At 31.7% G+C, this 20,540-nt stretch overlaps 1 protein-coding gene across 2 annotated transcripts in view; it reads right to left on the bottom strand.

Moving 5' to 3' along the window:
• Window positions 1–9,454: 9,454 nt before the first annotated feature.
• The window catches only part of LOC145263778 (gamma-aminobutyric acid receptor subunit alpha-2-like), a 386,086-nt gene continuing 375,000 nt past the window's right edge, over window positions 9,455–20,540 (bottom strand). For both annotated transcript variants that reach the window (XM_080120832.1, XM_080120831.1), the window contains one exon: window positions 9,455–9,896. In XM_080120832.1, coding sequence (XP_079976958.1) covers window positions 9,570–9,896 — 327 coding nt within the window. In that variant the 3' untranslated portion in view covers window positions 9,455–9,569. The remainder of the gene's footprint in view (window positions 9,897–20,540) is intronic.

Below are 20,540 nucleotides of genomic sequence, written 5' to 3'. Positions count from 1 at the left end.
GTATATATACATATATATATATATATATATATATATATATATATATATATATATATCTGTGTGTGTGTGTGTGTGTGTGTGTGTGTGTAGTTCCAGTTTATTATTTTTTCAGGGGTAAATCGATAATCGAAGTTTAAATGAGGTTAATGCTAGAGTGCTCAATATCCATATACAACAATATATACTTTTTATTGTTTTACATAAGCATAGATATATCGATACACGTTCACGAGAATGTTTCGGCCAGCCAGTAAAAAGATACCTCTTCAGGCGATATTGCGATATTGATTATACAAAACTAATGACGTCAGTACATTTTCATTACTTGTCGATATATAAATCTATTAATCATCGGAAGTAATTTTTAAATGTTATATGTATTATTTTTTAATTTTATTTTTGTTATAAATGATTATATTAATTAACTTATTATAGATAATTTAATTATCTTATACATATGTGTATTTTTATTAATGATGATATTATTTGTACTCGTTCATTTTTCTTTCTCTGTTTCCTTTTTTCTCCTCTTCTAATCTCTTCATTTCTTTGTGCATCCTTTATCTTTCTCTTTAGTCACCTCATTTTCTTCTTCCTTTTTTTCAAATGCATTAAAGACCGCTATCTTTTTATATTCTGCATACCATGATTAAAATTGTGTGCTTGTAAACTGCTGTAACATTTTCATTACGGAGTAAACTTTTGTATTAGCAATATCGCATATTTACACACACCCACACACATACACCCACACACACACGCACACACACACGATCACACACACATATATATATTATTGATGGAACGATTCCAATATTTTTCCACATTCCGATACAAGTACAGATTCCTTTCCAAATACCCGATTCCAATACTGTTATGTTTGCAAATAATGTATAAGGCAATACAAATGAAGACTCAACAAACAAAGGTAGATCAATAGGAAGTGTATTAGGAAAAGTATATTTACAGTATATTTACATAATGTTTGTCAGGTAAGAGAGTCTTGGCTGGAGAACATATCTGCTCTCGGCTCGGCCTTCGGTGGCTTCTGGTTAACACACACTCAGACTAACCGAGTCTTATTATTTATGTGTAATATTATCCACATATGTAAATGAGTGGGTGCCACCACAACAGATACAATTACCGATTTCAATTCTATATAAATCTCTAAATATTTAACTATATCGTTGTATTTTTCCCTGATTATAATAGAACCACACATGTCACATGTGCAGATATTTTCCTAAAACCAAAAATTTACTTGTGGAGGTCAATCTATCGATTTTAGCTTCACTGGTGGTTTACGATCAATAAATATTATTTTATTTTCAATTATTACAAGCAATGGGATATTTAGCTTTAAACATAACATTATCATATAAAAAAGAAAATTAAAAGAATCCTCTTGGCAGAGGAAAATCGGTACAATTTTTTCTGATTCCGATACCGATTCCGACACCCTCAAATATTCCGATTTTTCCGATTCCAATTCGATTAATCCTCATAACACTAATATATATATATATATATATATATATATATATATATATATATATATATATATACTAGCATGGGTGAACGGCGTTACCCGGGTGTTTTGAGGTGTATGCTGAGCAAGAAAAAAAAGGGTCAATTTTTAAAAATTTGACCCCTATTATGACCCCCCTTAAAATTTATTGTTTATGGCTCAAATAAAGTTATGAAGTTAGATCCATGTCCAAGGAATCTATATCTAAAATTTCACGTGTTTAAACCCAAAATTGTAGGAGGAGTTCTCAAAGGTCAAATCGTTGAACTTTGACCCCTTAATCGCCAAATTTCTGTCCGAAAACCAATTACATCAATTTTCCCAAAATCTCAGTACCCTGTATATAAAATTTCGAATTTGTAGGCTTAAAATAGACAGAGTTATTGCGTAGGGAAATGTACACAGCCACACAGACACTTTCACACAGACATATATATATATATATATATATATATATATATATATATATATATATATATGTGTGTGTGTGTGTATATATATATATATATAGTTTCTTTATAATACAGACATTATTGGTTACATATGTGTATATCTCTTTTAGTGGAATACTAATTCAAGGAGACCACCTCATTAAAAAATATAATAAATAAAAGAAGGAATGATATTGAAAAAATCAAGATTACATTCATTTTTTAAAGGATATTAAGGTGTGGTTTCAACTTTGAAAGAAATGTGAGCAGTAGTGGATTTCGAGGAAGGTGTACCAAAAGAATAAAGTAGAGGTAGGAGCGGAGGAAGGAGGGGTAGTACGATCTCATGTGGGCAAGATGTAGAGGGATTTCACTGAAACATGTATGCACATATGTAACCATTAATGTTTGATTAATAAACAGACTATAAAGAAGCTTCGCCCTCTATTGATCACTTTTATATATATATATACTAGCGGGGAGGGGGATACCCGGCGTTGCCCGGGTGTTTGGAGGTGTGTGTGTGTTAGGGGGTAGATCAAAACAACGGGTGTTTAGAGGTGTAAAAAAAAAAAAAGGTTTTAGTAGAAAGGTAGGCCTAGGTGGAAAGGAAATAGGGGGGAAAACCCCGGAGAGCTAACCATCTCGATCACGGGAATAGACGAATTGATGTGTTAAGTTAACGTTTATAAAGCGAAATTAACAGGTGGGAGAACGTTAAGTCGCGTGTTTGTTTGACCTAGTTTTGCGCTGGAAGCCAGTTTCTGTTTTCCCCGCTACGCGGCGATCAAAATATATCTCGAAAATAGGTTGTCAAAGTCGGGTAAATTAAAGATAGCTGCGACCAGAGTTCCTTAGTTATAGATATTATTATTTAGACAACATATAAAAATGTTCAGAAGGAGCGAGCCAACCGAGAATCACGGCCAAAGAAGCCTTTTGTAGACATACACAAAAAGCGAACACACATACATACATGCCCACATTTTCGCTTATATATATATATATATATATATATATATATATATATATATATATATATATATATATTGCCAAAATATTTGAGACCATAATTAACCATGCCCTAGTCCATCACGTTACAGATGCTAAACTTCTGACTGACAAACAATATGGATTTAGACAAGCCCGTTCCACAGCAAACGTCCTTACTGTAATCTCTGAACGTATATACCAGTCACTGGACAAAGCGGTCGAGAGCAGAGCGGTAGCTCTTGATATATCTAAGACTTTTGGCAGCGTATAGCATGAGGGTCTCCTCAGGAAAATTAGATCATACGGTATCACTGGTAGAATACTTAACATAATTAAATCCTTCTTAGGTAAGAGAAAAGTCCAGATTGTCCTCGACTGTCGTACATCTAAACAATGTGATATAAATGCGGGAGTGCCTCAGGGGTCTATCCTTGGGCCTCTATTGTTCCTAATATTCATTAATGATCTCCCCGACAAAATTGCCTCTGAGATGGGTATATATGCTGATGACTCCACACTCTATAACAGGCATGACAAGAAAACAAATGAACACATATCTAAAGAAATGGCAAAAGCACTAGAAGATGATCTTCAATCTGTAATGGAATGGGGACAAAAATGGATGGTCACATTCAATGCTGCCAAGACTAAACTGGTTTCCCTCCATAATAAAAAGAATCCTTCTCTGCCACAAATAGCAATGGCCAATGACTTTTTATCTGATAGTACATCTTTCAAACTGCTTGGCCTAACGTTCATAGGAAACATGAGTTGGAATAATTACATTGAAATCATTGCCAGGGCCGCTGCGAAGAAGGTAGACTCTCTCTACCGTGCTAGAAAACTACTAACACCCGAAAGTATCCTCTACCTCTATAAGGCCACCATTCGCCCATGTATGGAGTATTGCTGTCATATTTGGGCTGGTGCATCTGCTACTAGTCTCTCGCTCCTTGACAAAGTTCAAAAGAGAGTCGGCAATCTGATAGGCCCTGCACTGGCATCTAAGCTTCAGCCTCTGTCCCATCGACGAAATGTTGCATCCCTCTGCCTGTTCTACAAGTATTTTACTGGGGAATGCTCTGGCGAACTGCAAACACTTGTGCCCCCACGACGTAAACACCCTCGACAAAGAAACAGGCAGCTAACCCCCCCCCCCACACACACACAGTAGAGATCCTTAGAAGTAAACTATCTTTCTACTCCAGTAGTTTCTTCCTCAGAACTACTAGACTCTGGAATTCCATTCCAGGTCCCTGCTTCCCCAACTGGACTGATTCGCAGAAGTTCAAGTGTAACGTGAACCGACATCTTGCTGCCCAAATCCCAACATAGTACCCCAGTAGTTGTTGCCCCTGATAGTAGCCCCCTACACTAAAGTGGCAATTTGCCTTGTTTGGGGTGAAAATTTTATGATATATATATATATATATATATATAATTCTAGATTCCTATAAGTTCATGCTTTTTTGTGTATTTATATTCAAATTAAAAAAACCCTTTTTCTCTATATTTAAAATAAAAACTACAACTTAATACATATGGGTGTGCATTCACCGGCAACGATCTAGGTAATTTGCATATTCTTTTAAACATTAATTTTAATTAATTCCCTATTTTTGTCGTTTTTGTTTTTCATGGGATAATCATCCTTATTTAAATATTACACTTTGAAACTGATACTGTTAAAAGTAGACCTTTTGACACGTTGAAAGAAATAAGCGGTAAGAGAAATAATACTTTGGAATTTGCAAATAGCCGTTTTCTCATGTATTTTTATAAAGCTCAGCAGTTACATTTAACATGCTTTGGCCTTCATGAATAAAAAGTTGCTATCAATAAGGAGTAGAAAACAAGTTTAAAAAGCATATGTTTCTCGTAAACACAGACACACACGTAGACACACACACACACACATATATATATATATATATATATATATATATATATATATATATATATATATATATATATATATATATACACACTCACATATAAGTGAATTTTTCTGTAACCTTTTTAAGACTCGCGTTTCATTTTTTTTTATCTTTAGATTTGAAGCTTGATATATAAACGATTTTGTCCTGTGAAACAATTTAACATAAATTAAATTTTATATATTATATAGCTATTAAATGTGAAAATGAAAGAAAATGAGATTTTAAATGCGCAAGTCGAATTAATAGTGCTCTTGTGCCTAGTTATACATTAATTTGGTTCAATTCTAATATTGTGTTATTAATTCTGAATATAGCTCCTTAAAGAAAACAACAAAAACTTGGGTGATAATTGTTTCGGTATCATGCGTTTTGCGTTTTAGTCTCGTAATTAATCACAATGCCGATGGTTTACTTGTCATGAAATCACTTTTATAGCATAACACCTAAATCTTTTCAAGTATTGCGCATTGTTTAAAACAATACGAACATCGGAAAATAGGAATGATATCTCCCTATAATATTTTATGCAGATGCACGTAATAATAATAGAAAAGTTGATATAAACACACATCCACACGCATGTTAAAACATATATATATATATATATATATATATATATATATATATATATATATATATATATATATAGACTTGTTTGTGATATACTGAGCTTTACTGGGTTCATATAATTCAGTAAATTTTCATATACCAATAAGTTTTAAGCCAAAGAAAGATGACTTAAGAAGTAAGCTATAAAATTATCATATTTCAAAATGAGCATTAATATACTGTATTAACAAAACCAAGACTTCAAAAAAGAAATTGATAACAACAGAAAGTGTATTTCATTGTAAGTTACAATACCAGTTAGACAATTTCAAACATTATGGCGTTTGAAAATTTTCACATAACCAGCATTTCTTCAGACTTCTTGAATAAAAAACACTTCGACAATAGAACATTGTTTAAAGAAAATCCCCTTAACGGAAATGAAGCATGCGGAAACATTTACCATGGAGGCATCCTCCGTCAAAAGCCCATTCCTCTGAATGGGCTTTTGACGGAGGATGCCTCCAGGGAAAATTAGGAATACTAGAATATATATATATATATATATATATATATATATATATATATTATTCTATAATATATATATATATTATACTATGATATATGTATATTATACAATAATATATATTATACTATACTATAATATATATATATATATATGTATAATATATATATATATATATATATATATATATATATATATATATATATATTATAGTATTCCTTATTTTATTAGGCTTATATATTAGGTAATTAAGCTTCAAAAATATCTTTTGTAATTGAGCATTCATATATTGTTTTAACAAAATCAAGACATCAAAGAATGGATTGATAGCAACAAATAGTGTATTTCATCGTTCCTTACCAATGTTTCAATACTATTCGGACTAATTCAAACCTACATCGTTCGAAAATTTTCACAAGAACGGTTTCTCCTCAGACCTTGTGAAAAAAAATTTTACAATGAACAAAATGAAATCCATTTCTCTTTTATGGAAAATTACGAGAAAAAATGTTTACCTACATCTGTTCCTTCCAAAGTTTTCTGTTTGTAAACAAACACTTTCTAATGAAATGAGAGTGCAAAAACAAAAAACCAATTTGAAAGCATTCACAAAGATATATGTATATGTATTACTGATATTACTGATTATATACACATATATATATGTATTACTGATTATATATATATATATATATATATATATATATATATGTATATATACATGAATGAACCCTTTTTCGGGGTTAACGGCCAACTAGCACCGTGAGTGTTTGTGTATATGTATGTGTGTCTTAGGGTGGAGAGGGCTCTCGTAAGCCGTGGTGAAGGCAACCTTTCTAGGAGAAGCAAATCTCTAATTTAAAAAAAAAAACTATAAAGCGGGAGACCAGTACCCTCATTAAGCTGGGCTGCAGTTTAACTTGGTGCTGGCTATCTTGCTCTTGCTTGTTGCTGGATCTCAACATTTCGAACCGAGAGAGAGACTTAGGTGGCGTACAAAGCTAATACTATGTAACATCATCTGTGCATAGATACTCCCTCAGCCATTTGTCTAATAAAGCGGACCTGTGGCGATGGAAGTCATTTTTGGGCTCATGTGTTCGAGGGAGTGGCACTCGTCTGACAAAGCGTTGCATCATATATATATATATATATATATATATATATAGGTGTGTGTCTGTGTATAAGGATAAGTAAAAGTTCATTTAAATAAAGTAACTTGTCAATACCTCAGATTTCTTGTTCATCCGATCTTTTAAAATATACATTTTCTATTCATATACATTTGTGAACAAAACATTGTAAGTGATGGCGGCTATTCTAAATAGAGATAGTGAGCAGCTGAACTTTTATTGACTGTTTCCCTTTCATGTTTGATAATTTGCTTTTAAAAAACACACCAATATATTTTCAAACACGAACGCTATCCGGGTGGAAACAAATGATACTGAAGAAAACATAAGCACAGCTTGCATTTCGATTCGGAATAGCCGATATTAGTATTTAATATTTAATTGGACGTTGTATTTCAATATATAAACACATCTAAAAGCGACTTAATGCACTCGCGACGGTCAATGATCTCTGCCGCTGCTTATATCCTTTAATGTAATGTATATTTTATTAGGATAAACACTTTTTAAAATTACATGGCTGGCACGTTAATATCTTGACTTAAAATGTTTAGAATCTGCGGAACTCATTTTGATGGAGAGATAGAGAGTGAGTGATAGAGTTTATATACAATTGATAAAAGTAAGTTGAATAAACTGCTCTAGTACCGGCATTAGCGTCCAGCATATCCACTTACATAGCTCTAGATGGCCTATTGCTTCTATCCAAACATTAATGATGACTGTCGTTGTTCTCAGTATGCAACAACTGGTTTTGTCGGAATATATAATCTATATAAAATATATAATATACCAATAACTTGATGCTCCCAAATAACATTTTGATATATAACTGTTATTTCGTATCCTTTTCGAGTTATTGTTCTACGTTTATTTAAAAAAAAAACAAAAAAAAACATTTAAACACGTTTAACTTAATTTTTTTTTCCAGAATTTTTTTTTTGTATGTGACGATCTAAATTATATACAATATTATGTATATTACAATAATCACACACACACACACACACACACACACACACACACACACACACACACACACACACACACATGCACACACACACACACACACGCGCGCACGCACGCACACACACACACAACGGTCTTGGATATCACCTTCAACTATATCAGATGGTGAGGCCCCAGCTTGCAGGCTTTGGGGAGTGTGGAGCCACCTTTTAATTGCCATTGCTCCCAGGTCCACTTTGAGTCGGAGTTGTAGTACTTGTTAGGGTCCTTACTATGGGTTAAATAGAAACCGACTTTAAAAAAAAAACAAACAAATATATTCTATTAAAAAAATTGTTCTTTAAAATCACTGGATTCGGCATTAAATAACCTGAAAGGCGTTGATATGCCATAAAACAAAAACTACCAAATAAACAAACACACACACACACACACACACACACACACACACACACACGCAAGCACACACACACATATATATCTCGTCTTCTGAAAAAGGGTAAATGCGACTGTGGGGGCACTTCTCAACCTACATACTCAACGAATTTTTAATCTACAGACTTAAAGTTTTGTAAATAGGTAATTCAGACATGTGAAGACATTTTAATCCGTTTTCCTCTGGGGAAAAAGGCCTCTTAGGGGTTGGTAGGTGGAAGTCGTAGAATTGTTCTCTGTTTGATAACTTTTTCATGTTTGCGCATGCGTGAATGTTTCACATGATACGTCGATTTGAAAAAAGAAATAAGAAGCGTGTCATGCTAGCCGAATCGTTATCGTGATTGACTCCCTGTATTTAGGTTTTGATCTCAACTCGAGTATATTTTTTATTACAATAAAGTTATGTGTAACTGTTAAGAAAAAAAAAAGCATAATACTCGCATGTCAGTTTCTTTCCATTTTTAACTTTAACATTTCTGATTATAATAAAGAAATATTCCTCATTAATTAAAATATAATATGTTTGCGTATTTTTCTTCCGGGCAACGCCGGGCGGGCTGCTAATATATATATATATATATATATATATATATATATATATATATATATATATATATATATATATATATATATAAAGAGAAATAGATAGATAGATAGATCGGTAAATATATTATAAGTCTGTGCGTGTGTGTGAGAGGGGGAAAGAGAGAGAGAAAGAGAGAGAGAAAAAAACGAGGGGGTAAAGAAAAGAATGTACTGAAGGAGACAGAAACATAGTTATATCAATAATTCCAATATAGACTCTCTATCAATTCTGCAGTGTATATTACCTATAGTGTGAATAAACATACCTTACATTACAAAATTAAACGCCTTTGCAAATAAGATGACTTTCACTGATGGACATAATTAAAATAAATGAATATATTTGAAATTATATTCAAATAATTCCATGGCTTGACATTACCAACCTAATATTTTATCTTTGCTATTAGTCAATTAGTCCACCTTGTTTCGGTTGTTTTTTGTTGTTGTTGTTGTTGTTTTTTTTTTGTTTTTTCAAAATCGCCGTGGCGTAAGGTACAGGTACCAATAAAAAAAGTTGAACGTTGCGAAAGATAGCGGGAAAAAGTATCGGGCGACTCTGTCGATCCGACTGACGCTGAGGCCGCGTTCTTTGTCCATCGTTGCGTTTTTCGCGTAGCGGTAGGTCGTGTTTCCGGTTAGGCAGTTCCAGAATGCGTTCAGGCAGCTTCCGCCGTATTTCTTGCTCTTCAAAGTCTGGGAAGGTGGCTGTGGTGCTGCCACGCAACTCTCCATCATATTCTGGGCGTCGACATGTTCCAATGTATGAGTGTTCATTTTGTCCAAGGGTAGAAGCGCTTTCTGAAATGACAAAAGAAGAGATCCAAATTTAGTTAATTAAGAAAAAAAAAAAAAAAAAAAAAGAAAGAAAATATGCGCGGAGGTTGTTATTCGACCCAAACGGACATAAATATTACTAGCGTTTATAGACTACAAATAATTATTTTCTCTGATTGGTTTACTTTTGTAATGCAAACCGCTCGTAACAAAAGTTGAATCAACTTAATGTGAAAAGCTAACAAGAATAAAAACTGATTACTGAAAAGACAGATGCCTGTTGACCACCGTCTTTATATACCCAAAGCGGTAGCTAAAAGGAAAGGATGGGTGTTTCACAACCTTACAGTGTTTGGAAAGAAGCTACCGGAATATGAGGGTGTATTACAATCATGTGTTAAAATAGCGAATTGATGGAGACCATTAGACCAACGAGTTAAACGAGCAGGAACAAATTAACAGAAAATACATTAAACAATTCTAAGGAACACATATCATAACATTATGACTGAGACTAGCAGCACCACTTCTGTGTGAGAAAAGTTGTAATGAACAAGGGAGTGTTTAGCCAATCAACTTAGATACGTAATTGTCTGTATTTTTGAGATGAGGTGTTTTCATTGATTTAGATTGTCGGACTGACTTCCTCATCTTGGTTGTTATCGTCAGAACGTTTCGGCCGTTTTGCCCTCCGGCCTTCATCAGGTGTTTTGTATCGAACTGGGGAACCGTTTGTTAGGAGTCTCGAACCCAACCCTTTATTATTATTACGGAGTACGAACACAGTACCACCGTAATAATAATAAAGGTTTGGGTTCAAGACTCCTAACAAACGGTTCCCCAGTTCGACACAAAACACCTGATGAAGGCCGGAGGGCAAAACGGCCGAAACTTTGTGACGATAACAACCAAGATGAGAAAGTCAGTCCGACAATCTCAACTTGGATACGCTTCTGCAATTTATCAAGAACCTTCAAGTGGGGAACAGATTTACCAGCACAAATATAACAAATACAGGATCTGACAGTAGATTTGTAGAGATAGAGAGTAGCCTTGCGTGTGTGAAAGTATTTAGAGCGATGGAGAGAACTGATTAGGTTTTGAAGTAGAAACGGCAATGAATTTAATATATAGACTCGAAGAAAGATTTGATGCAAAAAATACCAAGGAGCTTTAGAGTCGATTTTTCATCATAAGCAAGGTAATCTTATAAGCACCTCATGAAGAAAAATGATCGAAGGTAAATAGCTAACTCTTACCAGATTTAAATGAAACGACTTATTTCTTACCCTAATCTGTAACTGCACTCCTCTCCACATTATTTAGTCTACAGTCTTAAAACTTAATACATAAAGAAATTAAACCTGTGCAAAAATATATATCAATAAAGCATAGCTGCTATATGGTCAAAGTTGAAAAAATATATTGGTAGGCGTAAGTCGACTTAAAATACTTTGTGTGCATGGGCAAATATACATTTATACATTAAAGTTATTTAATTGCGAAGGTTTTCTCATCGATTAGGTGATGACTCTTACAGTTACAAATAAAACTGTTGGCTTAATGGTTCACTTCTGAATTTAATTGACACAACCCAAAATATTGTTTTATGTTTTAAAATCAATATTATTTTATGTACATATTATAATCAATAAAATATTACATATAATAATGTACATATAATAATCAATAAAATAATTAATATATAATATACATTAATTAAATATCATATGTAGGCCTATTTTACAACCGGACTACGACGAAGCACCACTATTATATAGTGGGTACAATATAATAATAAATAGCTGCAGAGAAATAAATACAAAATTTGCATAAATAAAAATATTTTAGCGTATTTTCCGACCGGGCATCGTTCGACAACATACTAACATATATATATATATATATATATATATATATATATATATATATATATATATATATATATGTTGATTTGTGTTTACATAAGAAGTAATATCTTGCTACACATTCATAAGCATGTTTCGGTCGGCTTGTTGCCCGTAACAAGAGACCTCAGTGAATCTATTTTCGCCTTAACTCATCAGAATAAATAGCAATAATCAATCTATCAAAAAGAGATAAAGTTCATTCTGACATGAATAAAATCGTAAAATTAGAAGAGCACCTGTAAATTACTTATAATATATTTCCATTACAGCATTCGGAATTTAGAAATAAAGTCAGTAACTCCCATTTATTTGTAACAACAAGTTCTATTAATTTACGTATATTCTGTCATTCGTAATTTTCTATTTATAAATTCGTGAATTTATTATTTATAAACTTATTTATTCATATTTACCCAAACAGAATCAATAATTATAATCGATAAGACATTTATTCTGATGAGTTAAGGGCGAAATATATTCAATGATTGATTGCGTTTGATTAAATGATTTATTTTGTGCTGCGAAACAGATACTGTCAAGAATTGTAAATGTCATCTGAATTAAAGGAATAAATGGTAAGATGGTCAACATCATGAACTTTGAAATATAAACTTTTGTCATTCTTCATTATATTGTTCTATAATTACATTGAGTTTCTTAAATAAGGATTCGCATATATTATAAGGAAATAAAGCGTATTTCCACAGAATATATATATATATATATATATATATATATATATATATATATATATATATAAATATATATATATATATATATATATATATATATAAATATATATATATATATGAAATAAAATGGAGGTGGAAGGATATGGATACTCAACGTTTCGCCCGATTTATGCGGGCTTCTTCAAGAGGGATGACCTCGTTGAATGTGCACTCACGGGGGACCATGCATGCTTCACTTGCTTTTTTTTACGCATTCAAACTTTGATTTATATTTCGTAGTCGTTCTCTCTTTTAAGTCTTTCTATTAAACTAATCGAATATCTACATCGAAAATGGGTTCTCAACTGTCACGTGCCTAAATATTCCCGATTTCAATTTTTTCTAACAACTTGTGTTGTTTTACATCTCTATCCCTCTATCTATTTAAACAAGCCTGGGTGTCCGACTTTGCCCGGGTGCTTGGAGGTGTGTGTTGAGCAAAAAAAAAAAATAAAAAAGTTGGAGTAGGTAGGCGGGCTCGAACCTATGACGTGAAGGCGCAAAAGAAAGTGGTGGTGTGTGTAAGGGTGTTGGTTGAGCAAAAGAAAAAAAAAAGAAAAAAAAGGGGAAATTGCAAGCGTAAAAAAAAAATTAAAATAGGAGAAATAAGCAGACTCGAACCCGTAACGGGCCAGTGGAAAAAAGAGGTGAAAAAACCCTGTCTTTCCGATGTGCATACCGTGATTGTGACGCCAGGGGCGGTGGAAATAACACCTTTTATGCGACGTCCAGCGTTGACTGACTTACAAAAAATGTCAGCAAAAAAACCGTAGCTCCCTGTAAAAAAGTGTCCAGTTGAGGGTGAACGAATTAATGTTTTCGCCCAAGGGTCGAGCTTAAAAATGATACCGATCTCGTGAAAATCCGTCGCCTCTGTCGAAAGTTTTAGGTAGATATACATACATACATACATACATACATACGTACATACATACATACATACATATATTTAAACAACAGATGAGATTTATATTGTAGATATTTATCTGTTTATTTCTCTATATATAAGTGCCATTGTTTGTCTGTCTGTGTGTAAAACGATCACTTATTACTCTCTCAATTTTTGCTCGACAAACTTAGAATTTGATATATATTGAAATTGACCTGTGAAACAAATTCCATTTTGTGTGTTTTTTTGGGGGAAAAATAACTACTAAGAGGTCAATTTTTTTTAAATTGAACTTAGCCGTGGTAAGTCGACTAAAAATGGATCTGTACGGGTGCACTAATATATCTTTATACGTTAAAGTTGATGAGATTTTAGAGTTTGACAATCATCTGGTGTTAGCTCAGATAGTAACGAATAACGCTGGAATGCTAAATGGTTTGATTTCAATTCTACCTACCATCATCGTATAAATAAGAGTGGTGCGTTTTCCCCAATAGAAAGCAGTTCAGTTTTTGTAAGCAACTAATAAACGCGTAAATGGTGGGCGTCCGTAGAAGTTCCTCGTGAACGATCAAGCAGCGGTGTAAATGGGGGGGGCGGGAAAGGGAGGAATTTAATAGAGAGAAAAGATTTTACAACTTCCATTTAATCTAACCGATTTGGCAGTGGACTCTTACAAGAACAAATATAGGAATGGACGATTATCGAGCAAGTGTAGAGGTAATAGGCCTATAGCACACCTCATATATCTATGCATGGACTCTCTTGATTTTTAATCCTATTAAAGTCAACCTCATACTGGAAAATGGGTTTATAATTATGTATATATATATATATATATATATATATATATACAGATATATATATACATATATATATAATATAAATAAAGTTCATTGTATATATATATATATATATATATATATATATATAGAGAGAGAGAGAGAGAGAGAGAGAGAGCGACAGACAGAGACAGAGAGAGATAATCATTAGGGCAAGTACAACTAAGTATTCTTTTCATTGTTTCGACTCTCCAGTGTGTATCTTTAATACATGCTTTTATATAGAGTGATGTAGTTCTTGGTTGATTAACTGTGTCTACCTGTATCAGATATATACTCGAGTCATGATAATGCAAAGAATAAACCGATGATGCAAATATTCTTCGTAGTTACTTTCAGATTCATGTGATCACTCCAATTTAATTTTAAATTCCTGTTCAGAGTTAAAATGTTTCTATTCCTCTGATGATCTATGCACAAAATATTAAAAATTATCATTATTATTATATGATGGTGCATGCACTACAAAACAAATGCTGTAAGAAAAGCGAACATTTTGATATGTTGAAAGAAAGAAATGGTAATAAGAATAACATCTTGGAATTTAATGTATAGTTTCTTGAATATGTGCTGCAGTTAAATTTAGCATACACCGAGCTTTGTAAATAAAAGGATTGAAGTAAATGTGAAATTTAATAAGAACACTATTTCTCCATTAATATACATATACATATACAATATATATGTATGTATGTATATATATATATATATATATATATATATATATATATATATATGTATATATATATAATAATAAGTTAAAATATACATGGCAGAGTAAGTTATAAAATATATATGCCATAGATATGGCAATTAAGGTTGAAGTAGGCATATAAATATAAATATATATATATATATATATATATATATATATATATACATATATACATATTTATATAAACGTGCAAATAATTTATTGATACATGTTTATGTATATTTACACACACATACAAACACCCACACACGCACACACACAATATATATATATATATATATATATATATATATATATATATATATATGTATATGTGTGTATGTGTGTGGGGGGTTGTGTGTGCGTAAATATACATCAAATATGTATCAATAAATTATTTGCACGTTTTTACAGTGGTGGGAGAAAAGAAAATTAGCTTTAATAGTTAGATTAATTATACAAGCGGGTTAATAAAATAAGGGCACAATTAAGGGGATTCATTTTTATCAGAAATACAAGAACTTTAACCAATTTTTCTGGTGTTTACTGCATAGAATGAAAACATGTACCTGCAAAATATTCAATAACGTAAAGGAAATTGAAGTAAACAGAATAATATCCTGAACACTTACATCGATTTTTAGATTGCATATTTATTTATTTTTTAGATTTTGTCGCCCTCTTACTAATCGTTCCTATCGGAATATTTAAACACAGACAATGTCATATTACATGGCGAAACAAAATAATTTCGGATGTTTAGGCAGAATAAAATATTGACGCGTTAAACTATATATCAGTATATTGTAAATATTAACATCGTACAATTAAATATATAAACATGAATATATATATATATATATATATATATATATATAAATAGGCATATATCATACACTTCATGTATAAAAATTCAGGATAAGAAAAAGAATGCATACAAAACAATTTAATTAAAACAAAGTAAAAATACAATCAAATGACATAACTTCATTATATATATATATATATATACATATATATATATATATATATACATACATATATATATATTTGTATTCAGTAAAAATACGAATATATAATCACAAATACCTTCATACATACATATATACACCCCCCCATATATATATATATATATATATATATATATATATATATATATATATATATATTTATACACCTCTTCAATTTCCAATTTTGCATGAATTTTTATTGGTTCCTCTCCGTGTTCATATATACTGCAGTAATGATTGACACACACGGTATGGAACACTCTCGCTTTTTAAAATTTACACTTCGGGTATTTAGGTATCCGCCCTCAATATTATTAAAGATACACACAAGTATATGTCGTATATATATATATGTATATATATATATATATATATATATATATATATATATATATATATATATAATGCTGTATTCCGATATATTAGTAGACATATATAAAGCCAATAGTTTTCTACATACTAAATATGGTATAATAGTCTAAAATATAAAGTTATACATTTATACAAATATCAGAAAAAACATACACCAATTAAGTCACTACTTCTGATGATACACGTTTTACTATGGCAGACATATATATATATATATATATATATATATATTTGTATGTATATATATATATATATATATATATAAAATAAAAATAAATAAAAATTACAATTAATATTACCAATATGATCCATGATGTCAAACTAAAATATATTATAAATATTAAAGAATTAATACTTATAAAGTAATCTCAACCAGATGTAAAAGCTCGATAATACCAAATAGTAGACAGATATTGTAATAAGAGCAAATAGTTAATAAAACATTTTAAAAATACTTTGCAAAAGAGTTAAAACCATATTCAATTTGAAAAGGAAACAAGTCTTTAATCCGCGGAGTTTTTAAAAAATACTTTCCTTCTCATCAGAGGGTAGGATTTAGCAAATGCGGGATCAAATTTTGCTTGCAAAAGTATTTGATGAAACTACAAGTCAAAGATCTTACTTTAGAACAAAAAGTGACGAAGAGGGAATAGGGTGAAGAAAAAGTGATTTCACGTGAATGGATAGTCTGCTTAAATGGAAAGTATCCAATGACGATAAAATTAAAAAAAATGCAAATCCAATAACGTTACTTAAATTTCCATTCGCACAAGTAAAATCCAAGGGCATCGCATAATTGAAACATGGTCCAAAATAATTGAAACGGCAGAAATCCCTGGAATAACTCACAAATAGGTACAAGGAAATCGGGAAAGAATTACAATAACATTATTAAAAGAAAGATAAGATATGTGTTATATTCGGCTGTATTTTAAGCCTTTTAATCGATTTGTGCCGAAAATTAGAACTGCCAAGGGGTCAAAGTTCAACGGATTTTACATTAACATGGTCTAACTAACTCCTCAGCCAATTTCGGGTCTAAACATTTTAAATTTATACATTACAGCTATTCAGACACGCGGCTAGGATGTTAATCAGTTTTGTGGCGCAAATTTGACTGCAAAAAGATCAAAGTTTTAAGAACCGACATTTATAGATTCTACCAAATTCCTCTGCCAATTTTGGGTCTAAAGACTTGAATTTTAAAGAAAGGTAACTTGGGGATTGGCAAAACTTTGTGTTTTGATTTGGACGAAAATTGTAAATGTTAAGGGGTCATAATTGGTATCAGAGTTAATAAAAAATGAGCTCTGCCGTCTCTAAGAAATTACTCAGACAAATTGTGGTCCAAATATATATATATATATATATATATATATATATATATATATATATATATTTGTGCAGTCACACACAAACATACACATACACTCGCGCGAACATAACGAGGCATTATTCATTACAATTTTCCCCCGCGCATTTTGAGAAAAAAAACAAAAAACATAATCTCTCAGGAACGGCACAAATTCAAATACGCCTTCACACTGTGCTCAAAATAACAAATTAAAAATAACATATTTTGGCGGACGAATTTGGAAGCCCCATCACGTGACACAACCAGCCAATGAGAAAATTAATATACTAATAGTTTTAACGAATTTCCAAAACGACCAAATATCAGCACATTCTAATGCTGTCTGGAGCAGGTCTTTATCTAAAAAAAAAATACTTTTTGCGCCCAAACAAGTAAGTCGGCATTTTCAGCATGGCGTAAACGTTAATGTCAACCCGTCTGCGTTGGACGTTAAACACGCGTAGGCCCAACTATTAATTCCTCCACGTGGAGATGGACTTGGTACCCTTGTATATCTCTCCGCTAAGTAAGCAAGAAAAAGAATACTCTTCTTCTTTACACAAAAAGAAAACCATTTAATTACCTCTGTTACCGTCCACATAGAAAGCAATTCTTTCTGTTGATTTATTTACTTTTGTGTAATTACCTTATTGTTGTTGTTTAAAAAATAAATGAGGTGTCGTTCGTTCCATTCTCATTCTTTTTTTATTATTTGCTTAGGGCGAGGAAATATAATCTCATTAAATTTCTGACCACCACTTCAATATCTATATATCTATATATCTATATATCTATATATCTATATATATATATCTATATATATATATATATATATATATATATATATATATATATATATATATATATATATATATTTGCACTACTGAACAATATGATGATTGCAACGTCTTTTCCGACGAGTGCCACTCTCTCAGACACTTTAAGTACATGAGCCCCAAAATGACTTCCATCGCCAGAGGACCATTTTAATAGACAAATGCCTGAGGGAGTATCTATACACAGATGATGTTACAGTGTCTTAGCTTTGTACGACAGCTAAGTCTCTCTCTCGGTGTAAAATGTTGAGATCCAGCAAAACCAAGAGCAAGATAGCCAGCACCAAGTTAAACTGCAGGCCAGCTTAATGCGGGAACTGGTCTCCCGCTCTGTTTTTTTAATTACAGATTTGCTTCTCCTAGAAATGTTGCCTTCACCACGGCTTACGGGAGCCCTCTCCACCCCAAAACATACATATATATACACAAACGAACACAGTGCTAGTTGGCCGTTGATCCCGAAAAGGGGTTCATTCGCCCTTTGGAAGGTCTTGCTTTTAATCCTTCAGGGAGACTAGCCACCCTCCTCACTAAACAAGTCTGGTGGGGGGAACAGGTTTAGTCGCCGGTGAACCGAACATGCGGCAAGTGGTACTGGGTTACATGCTAGCAGTAGTATATGACATGACCCAACACAAGCTAACCAATATCCATATATCTATCTATCTATCTATCTATCTATCTATATATATATATATATATATATATAACTACTTCATTTACTCACATAAATTTTATATACGAAAGTATAGATTTATGCGTAAACTTTAAGTATTTACTTCAAAAGTGCTCAATACGTAGGTAGAGCTAGTTATGGCGATGGAGTTGGTACCCTTGTATATCTCTCCGCTAATAAGCGAGAAAAAGAATAGTTTTCTTCTTTATACAAAAAGAACACCATTTAATTACCTCTGTTACCGTTCACAAAGAAAACAATTCTTTCTGTTGATTTATTTACCTTTGTGTAATTACTTTATTGCTGTTGTTAAAAAAATAAATGAGGTGTCGTTCGTTTCATTCTGATTCTTTTTTTTATTATTTGCTTAGGGCGATGAAATATAATCTCATTAAATTTCTGACCACACTTCAATATATATATATTGAAATTACTATATATATATATATGCTTGATGAAGCTATTTTTAGCGAAATATTGGACTTACAACACAAACAAAATGACATCAAAATGATTTTATGATTTTCCTGACACCTAAAGTTTTCAAAATATTCAAATTTATGTTCAAAACAAGTAGTCTTCAAACAGTGTGCAACTATTTTCTTATTTCATATTCCTGCTCGTAACTGGAGCGAACGCACACGTCAAAAATGTACAGCTCGTACTTTTAAATTTCTTCTCTAGGGCTTTCTTCCAATATAACAATAAAATGCAAAAAAATAAAAAAATCAAACTACGAACTGACTAACTACACTGATGAAGCTATTTTTAGCGAAATATTGGAGTTACAACACCAACAAAAGGACATAAAAATTCATTTCTGCATTGCACTATTTTTTAATGTTTTTTTGTCATGTTAAATTCAAGCTTAACGATATTTTTTTTATTAAATTGTTAGGTGGAACTACAGAATAGTTACAAAACACCCTCCTCTCCCATGTTAAGAAATGCGTTCGAAGTAATAAGGTTATTATCTTAGCATGGTGACAAAAGTACCGAAAAATAGCTTGTAAATGCTATTAAAAATATCGTAGTTACACACAACTGTGTTTTTTAATATACTTTTATTTACTCATAACTAATAATTATAATTTTCCAAAACAATCTATGTTTTTGATTCAAAATGTACACAATAGAATTTAACTATAAACAATTGTATTTTTTTATATTTTTTCCATAAGTCTTTATGAATAAACGTAAAGGCGTACCTCATTTTTGAAAGGATAATTTAATTTTTAGTGGTTTATTATTAGTTAGTTGTACAAGCACCGTTTTTATTTATTTTAGTAATCATATAAAAATGGAATTTTTATATGATTAAATAATTAGATATAAGGAAAAAGATTTGTGTCTT

The sequence above is a fragment of the Euprymna scolopes genome, chromosome 39, assembly GCF_053919585.1.
Source record: "Euprymna scolopes isolate OS-2025 chromosome 39, ASM5391958v1, whole genome shotgun sequence".
NCBI classification, from domain to species: domain Eukaryota; kingdom Metazoa; phylum Mollusca; class Cephalopoda; order Sepiida; family Sepiolidae; genus Euprymna; species Euprymna scolopes.
The sequence above is the reverse complement of the archived record's forward strand: the minus strand, read 5'-3'. Positions and strand labels throughout refer to the sequence as shown.